General features: G+C 35.4%; 1 protein-coding gene across 2 annotated transcripts in view; it reads right to left on the bottom strand.

Annotated features, from left to right (window-relative positions):
* Nucleotides 1–1,178: 1,178 nt before the first annotated feature.
* LOC144960966 (uncharacterized) overlaps nt 1,179–8,703 on the bottom strand; it is a 36,392-nt gene continuing 28,867 nt past the window's right edge. For both annotated transcript variants that reach the window (XM_078894333.1, XM_078894337.1), the window contains exon 4: nt 1,179–6,345. In XM_078894333.1, coding sequence (XP_078750459.1) covers nt 4,810–6,345 — 1,536 coding nt within the window. In that variant the 3' untranslated portion in view covers nt 1,179–4,809. The remainder of the gene's footprint in view (nt 6,346–8,703) is intronic.

Below are 8,703 nucleotides of genomic sequence, written 5' to 3'. Positions count from 1 at the left end.
ATTTACGTATCTAAAAGAGAGAAAGTGGGCTGGTAGGATTAATATTAAACATATGTTTTGAATTAACAATAATTGGGGTCTTTGTTTTGTTAGTTTTGAAACGCCAGGGACAACTGATGACTAACCAAGATGGAAATTTTTAAACCATGCTAATAATAAAATTTGGCTGTTTAGTTTCTTGACAAATCTCACTTTATTTCTTTCTTTTGTTAAATAAATCTAAATCATAGTGAGCAACTCATATATTTACTAAAAGTAATTAAATTGGCGCCTGCATATGGAATTTCTATCTAATTGGTGAATGTACAGCCACTTAGATGAATGAGAAAAGAACACTCACTGTTTTGTCTTTTTTTTCAACGGTTGTACGGCTCTTGCAACACATTTAGGTCATATCAGCTCCAATAAAAAAGATGAAAATGGGATAGTACAAACATTCTCTAGATATACAGGTAAAAGGACTTGAGGAAAAAAAGTAAGACAAAGGGGAATGGTACAGATAGGGAACAGATATAGATTCCAAGAGCACGCTATCAGTGTACTTAGTTTGAGATCACTTAAATGTTTCAACCAGACACCAACACAAGATCCCACTTATAAGAGGAATACACTCAAATGTTTACAAATCACATGTTAAAAATAAATAAAATAACAGTATATAGCAGAGAGATGATATACAATGAAAAAAATATCATCTCCCAAAACTATAACTATACATTCAACCCTCTCATCCAAGGACTCCGGCCAGGGTCAGGACAAGACTTAGTAATCTCATTCCAAGACAAAGATAGAAAGCAATTGGAAGACACAGGAGGATAAAAGATACAAGTACCCCCTGCCCACTACGGGAGGTTGGAAACCCCACCCGGGAACTCTCACTAACACCCTTCCATATTCTTAACAAGATGGTCCCAAGCCAAGGCCTTTGCAAAACATCACCTTCCTCCCGGACAGAAAGGCGGGGATTTAAAAAAAAGATATCAGAATAGGTGTATGGAAGACTAAGGTCAAAGTAACATGAAGAAAAGTCTTTTATTTGTCCTCAATTTGTTGGCTTAATCAACACTGGTACATAAATAACCCAGAAGTATGTCCAGCGTTGTTCAAGTTTGAAAATATAGAACCAACCAAAACAAAACAAACAACAAATAAAACAAGAAAAGAAAAAAGACCAAAAATTTAGGATGTAATTATTTTTATTATAGCTTCATCGTTTGTAGATAAACTTTCTTTAACCATCAAAATACATCTCCGTCTGTCTGTCTCTCTCTCTTTCTCTCTCTCTCTCTCTCTCTCTCTCTCTCTCTCTCTCACACACACACACATACGCACGCACACACACTCTCTCTCAAACAAACACACACACACACACACACTCTCCTTCTCTCTCTCTCTCTCTCTCTCTTTCTCTCTCTCTCTGTGTCTCTCTCTCTCTCTCTCTCGTAGTATTAAGAGTTAAAATAAGAATCAATACATCTGTAATACGCAGTCTTTAAAATGCACTTTAAATACCCTAAATATCCGATTTGATTATAAAAAATAACACCAAAACTTATTGACTTGTGTTTATAAAAGTGCATTGCAATAAGGTACATTTTCTCTTTAATTGAATCTTGTCAAATAAAGTCAATTCGCAACCGCTAATGTTTTGATTGCACCGATGTCCTGAAAAATTATGATTATCAATTCAGCGCGAATGAATTGGGAGATGATAGAATTGTCAAAAGGTTTAGATCTGGCCATGAAACACGATGTAAGACAAAGGAAACTGGATCAACAGAAATCGGAATTAGATCCAAGAGCAATAATATAAAACTGTAGCTAGTCTGAAACCTCTTTTAGGTTCCATATTGACAATGCCATGTGATATCCGGCAAGATAGAAGTGCCCAAATGGTTAGAAAATAAGTATCATAGTAAAAACCTAAAAACAACAATCTTTAACAGAGATAATTTGCAAGTATCTAAAATATTAATCGATTCGACTATTTTCCTCTCGGCAAAAGGCTCCAAGCAGGGCCCAAGTGAAACCAAAAGATTTCATTTCAGAGCAAGAATTCAACGCAACGTGGAGAGATCAAATTTGATAAAGAGAAACAGAATAGATAGTAAGGCTGTAAGACTTATGAAGAACTCGCCATCAGGGTATGATGGTCAACTCGTGATAATTAAGGGATGTTACCCTTAGACGAGTATTACAAATGTTTATTTTTACTGAGTTGCCGCCCTTAAGAAATAAGGTGAATTTTTAAACCCTCTCCTTACCGATTATAGCAAAATCGTCACATTCGTTACGATGAAACCAGCACATTTCTAATTCTGATTTCTGAACATCACAAATTTTAAAGAAAACTTTTTTAATATAGAGCTATACAAATTTGACACTCCTGTAGAGCTCATTTAGCAAAACGGTATTATATTTAGGAATATAATTGATGCTTTTCTGTTTGAGTACGAAAAACATATTTTTCTGTTGGGTGGGTGTGACGTTTAAGGGAAAATCCTGAAAATGGCTGGCAAGGATAGAGTTAAAATGACACATTATGCTCGAATACTGCCATAAGAACCTCGAATATCACTTACATTAAGGAAAAAGAAGACCCCATGGACAACAACATATTTGCTTCACAAATTAATTTTGCGCATAAACAACAGAAAAAACAAAAACAATTGGTAAAAGAATTGCATTGTAGGGTGCTATCTTTATAGAATAATCTTGAAGATACTTTGTTATGAACTCACGTGTTTAACAAGACGACTCTTAAATATTTACAAAATACAATTTTAAAGTACAAATGTCCGATGTACCCGTGCCCAATAATAAATATCTTTTTAAGCCATAAATTAAGAGTATGTAAGTTTATTCTTAAGGATAGAGCTTTTAACAAACCAGCACTTGAAACAATTAACCAATTTTTGTATTCTATGTCTTTAGACATTAAAAAATAGCGTATAAAAATCCATTAAAAATGAAGTTGTATCTTGATTTCAGATTTATTGACAGATTAATGTATTTGGAAAAAAAACTTAAGGCTAAATGTATATACCTTTTTTATTTATATGACATAGATCTAGATTTTTTTCATGATATACCTACTTATTGTATCGACTAATTTATAAAAGCAATGTTGATTTTGGCGCTATGCAATGATATATTGCATTGTTCTTTATAGTGCTTATCTGACTCCGGTGCAGCTTCGGTTTATCGACAAAAGCAAGTCAAGTATTTATATATTAAGACCAAACATAAAAAAGGAAAACAAATGGAGAAGAAAAAAGGGATTTCGATTTTTTTTTTAATGTCGTTTTGTTGTTTTTAAGGGTTTTACGGCGCTTGCAACACATTTAGGTTATATCAGCGCCAGTAAAAAGGAAGAAAATGGGATAGTAAAAAGTTCTAGAATTACAATTAAAGCAGCCAAGAGAAAGTAAGACAAAGGGGAACTGGGAACAAATAGGGATCAGATGTAGATTCCAAGAGCATACCACCAATGTACTTAGTTTGAAATCACCTACAAGTCTCATCCAGACACAAGCACAAAATCCAACAAAGAGGAACACACTGAAATGCTTGCATTATACATTCAAAATAAAAATAATAGTACATAACAGAGAGATGATTTACAAGGAAAAAAATATAATCTCCCTAAACAATAACTATGCATTTGACTGTTTCCCTTCCAGCCAGGACTCCGGCCAGGGCCAGGACAAAACCAAATAATCTCATTCCAAGACAAAGACTGAAAGCATGTTGGAAAACAGATATAATTGTGTTTTTTGTTGTTGTTAAGGGTTTTACGGCGCTGCAACACATTAAGGTCATATCAGCGCCAGTAAAAAGGGAGAAAATGGGTTAGTAAAATGTTCTAGAATTACAATTAAAGCACAAAAGAAAAGGTAAGACAAAGGGTAATTGGTTCAAATAGGGAACAAATGTAGATTCCAAGAGCACACAGTCAAAGTACTTAGTTTGAGATCACCTAAAAGTCTCATCCAGACACAAGCACAGGTCCCAACTAAGAGGAATACACTCAAATGTTTACCTATCATATATTATAATATGTAAACTAAACATAATACAATGCATAACAGAGAGATGATTTACAAGGAAAAAAATATCATCTCCCAAAACTATAACTATACATTTGACTGTTTCCCTCTCAGCCAAGGACTCTGACCAAAGTCAGGACAAAGCCAAGCAATCTCATTCCAAGACAAAGACAGAAAGCAATTGAAAAACAGATAAGAGGGGATAGAAGACACAGCAAGTACCTCCCTGCCCGCTATGGGAGGTAGGAACCCCATCCAGAAAACAGATATAAGGGGATAGAAGACACAGTATATACCCCCCTGCCCACTATGGGAGGTCAGGAATCCCACTCAGTTCTCTTTAATAAAATATTTCCTTTGATGCATATAGTTGACATTAATTCATACATTATTCTCATAATATGGGTTATGTTCTGACCATTTCTATTACTTTTATATTGACAAATAATAATCGGAACCATTCGTTTAAAATATCACAATTCGGTAGGAAATTTTCACCGAAAGCATGTAATCTATTGGTCACAAGGGTTAAGCCTGTAGGTCTTCTACTTTTATTTAGGTAATCGTCTTACCAACAGTCACAGTAATTTATTTTTCACATATTGCACCTTTAAATCGGATAAATTTGCGTATTTCAAAATAAATGCCGAATTAAAATATATTTTCTGTGTGTCCATCTTTATTATATATAACAAACAAAACAGAACAAACTTTATAAATATAATATTGGATATAATCATAGATTTGTTTTTTGTTGTTGCTATGATTGCTTGTTGAAATAATAAGAATGAAGAGATAAAGTTTGTTTGTTTGAGTCCTCATTACATAATCCGTTTTCCTGACCTTGACTTTGACAATCATCGTTCTGCACGTGTCGATTGTGCACTTCACAATCGTTATCAGTATTAACCTCCCCATTCCTGCCCTGCGAATCGTGTTTTCGTCGATGGGGATAATTTAAATGATCATTAAAATTTGTATTGACAACTTCCTCTTCCCCCAAATCTACAAGTCTATTTTCAACATTATCTGTGTCCTTATCACTAGCAGGCGGGTTTCCATCTGAGGAATGAGATCGTGAGATTTTAGAAGGCTGTGAAAGCTTGTTTTTGTAAGTTTTTGACCATGGAGAGCAGGCACTATGAGAATCATCAGAACAGCTGTTGTCATTTAGCAGCGGAACCTGTTGACAGGCCGGGCACCAGCTACGACACGGGGAACCAATGGGTGAAGTGTTCTGTGTCATGTGACAGGCACGACTATGGCTTCCGGTAGCATTTTTGATAGGTTGAGTCCCTGTAAGTTCAGTGAAAGGACTTCTGCCATCGTTGTTTTCGTTTTCATAAAGAGGATCAGGGTCCAGTGTTTTAGCGGATGAGTTTCTAAATCGTAAATCACAACCTTGGTCAGTGTAAGGCGGGGGGTTATTATTTCCTGCAACAGACTCGCTGAAAGGAGGAGGAGGGTCCGAAGTTTGGGAGAATTGTAAGAAAGAACTGGTATTAGGAGGAATATATCCGGATATGTGTGCTGGTAGAGATATTCCGTTGGCCGTAGATGAAATTGGATTCATGCTATTTAATGAATTCACATTGGAAATGTGTGGTTCGTGTTGTCCGTGGTTATTTAAACAAAGAGGCGGAGAGTTTGTACACACATTGGAAATGCACGTAGCACACAGCTGGTTACACCCGTTATTTCCGTTGTTCAAAAATTGGGTGTTGTGAAGTGGGTACGAATTACAATACGACTTATTATTTGTCGTCCTGGGGCTCATGGGCGAATCGTTATCTCTATTTATATTGTTTGCAACTTTTATTTGTTCCTCGTGTGTAGAAATTGATGTGTTTAGGCTATGATGCGTGTCCTGTAACTCGAAATATCGAGGTAACATGGATACAGGGTAGTTATCTCCGTTAAACCCTGTTTCGTCTTCCCTATACCTCGCTGCGTTAGCATGAGATTCAGGAATGAAAGGGACACCATTCGACGGTCTATAACCCATTGGAGGAATATTCATAGTTCTCTCCCCTGGCCTATACGATCTGGTAAAATTGCAAGGCACTCTGTCGTCATAATATTCGTCATCTTCGTCATCGATCTTCTCGTAGACCGCCGTGTATCCCCGTGTGCAATAGGTGGTGCTCGCCGGGCTCACTCTCATGAGGGGGTGAAAGGATGAGCCGTTCGAACAAGTCCATTTTGGATCGCATGAAGGGTGATGGCACTGAGAAGGAGGGGATGGGAGATTCCGATGACGGAATGGAGGATAAATAATGTCGTCATCAAACTGCACCTGAAGCAAGAAAAATAAAGTCTTGTGTAACTATGGAGTGTTAGCTCATAATCTGTTGCAAAGAATGAAAATAAACACATAGTTAAAAGGATTTTATCACAGATGATCTATTATAACAGACGTAGAGTTTTCGAATTTCTGTGAGATGCCAGCATCTTCTACTGCCGTGCTTTGACAAAATGACTTTGGAGAAGTCTCAAGTTTGAAACTTTTGACCGATTGAGCGACATTTTAATCTATCGATCTTTTAAAGTAAACGTTTTATAATCAAACTATCTTGTCAGAACTTTAAGATGTAGAAAGACAAAATTGAAACACCTGTCCCTACATTATTGCAGGTCCCATAAGCAAATAGAATCGTGGCCTTTTAAAAAATATTGTCATGATGGACAACATTTTGCGTTGATTTGAAAGTACTTTTATTACAACAATGAGCCCATTATAATTAGGGTTATCAGACCTTGCATATAGATTCGTACCCATTGCTTCGGGGGGAAAAAAAGCGACAACTCGTAACTGTATGATGTCAGCCAGTGGTAATGCCGATATCAATTTGATGATTACCAGTACAACTCTAATCCTTCGTGGGTTTTTTTTTGTGTGGTCATTTTCAACTTTGTTTATTTCATTTTGCTTTGTTTTTTTTTTGTTGTTATTGTTTTCGCGTTGCTAATATTTTTCTTTCTTACTTTTTGTTTGTTTGCTCGTTTGGATAATCGAATTGATGACGGAATACATGCATACAAAATAATACACCGGTGATCCCGACGTTTCTTTCTTTGTGTTTAGAATTAAAAGCATAGACACTGACACGAATCCCGAATCCATTACTCATAAAGATCGATATCTACCCAATTCTCAGAGGACACAAACGGTAAGGAGGCCTGCGGCGTGCTGTGATAGATAGAGGTCTAGCATGATGTGCAATCGACCACAGGTCATTGACACGCATCCTATTAAACTATACGGATCAAAACCCGAAAAAAAAACCCCCAACTTTTAACAATTTGGCCAGTAACCTTATACTGCATTTATAAATCGATTGGAATGAGCTCCGACTTTTCAGACACTCTTAATCCCGTGACTTTTTTGAAGTTTTATATTGAAGAATTTCGGAGTCAATAAATGAATTAAAGTTTTCCGGCCAAACTCTATAAATGTGTTTTGTCATTGTGTCCGGCAGTATAAGCATGGTTGGAAATAAATGGGCAGCGTTTTCTATTTCTTTTTCAATTATTTTTCCATATGCGGTCTGGATGTTTTACTTATCTCTAAAATTGCGTTGTCTCAAGAAAGCGTCAACGTCGAAAAAAATCGTATTGGAGAAACAATTCCATCATTGATATTTTGCTCATTTTACGAGCTTAAGAGTCCAAATTGGATTACTAAATTGTTAACTTTCTGCACATGTGTATTTAGCATATTTTAACGGATTATTCTCATTGCGTATTAGAGTGTTTAATTTATTCCCAGGTTTGAGAGTTTTTGACAAGACGAGGGACGTTTTAATAGATGGATATTTGAAGGACGAGTTTTTGGCCAAAACTGTAATAACTTGATATTTTCTATAGTGCGGTAGAGTTGGTTTCAATGTTGCCAGACTTAAATAAAAAAACAAAACAAAACAAAAAAAAAAAAAAAAAAAAAAAAAAAAAAAAAAAAAACAAAACAAAAAAAAAAAAAACAAGAAAAAAAAAAACAAACCAAATAACGCCCCCCCCCCCCCCCAATAGATACAAATATTAGACCCATATACGAGGGTCAAATTGGTGTTGTGTGGGACTGATTTGGTTTTATAGACCAAAATGTAAGACTTTGGTCAATTTTTATGTCATGCATGTACTGAGGACAATACACATAGATAGACAAAACTTAAAATTTCACAATTCTGGTCAATTCTATTTGCCCACGTTTCAGCACCTGATTCACTCCGGCGTAAAGCCGTTTTGAGACGAAAGGGTCGCATTTTGGCAGAGTAAATACGCCAACACATGATTTATTGATGCTTCATTATTTATTTGGCCGATTTAGTTTCAGCTGGTTGTTTTTGTTGTCATATATTGTTGTCCCCGTATCAGCCATTTTGGTACTTAGTTATAATATTAGACAGAAAATGATGACCCCCGAGGGGCAAAGAGCTTATATTATAAAGTGTATATATATGAATAACAATGGGTGATTCTTTAATGTGCCAAGAGAACGGTAGAAAAAAAGTAGTCATGATGATGCTATTATTATTATTATTATTATTATTATAATATAATAATAATAATAATAATAATAATAATAATAATAATAATAATAATAATAATAATAATAATAATAATAATAATAATAATAATAATGATGATGATAACA

Source organism: Berghia stephanieae, chromosome 1, assembly GCF_034508935.2.
Source record: "Berghia stephanieae isolate SIO BIC M18660-M18661 chromosome 1, UCSD_Bste_1.3, whole genome shotgun sequence".
NCBI classification, from domain to species: domain Eukaryota; kingdom Metazoa; phylum Mollusca; class Gastropoda; order Nudibranchia; family Aeolidiidae; genus Berghia; species Berghia stephanieae.
This window is presented reverse-complemented; position numbering and strand designations above follow the sequence as displayed.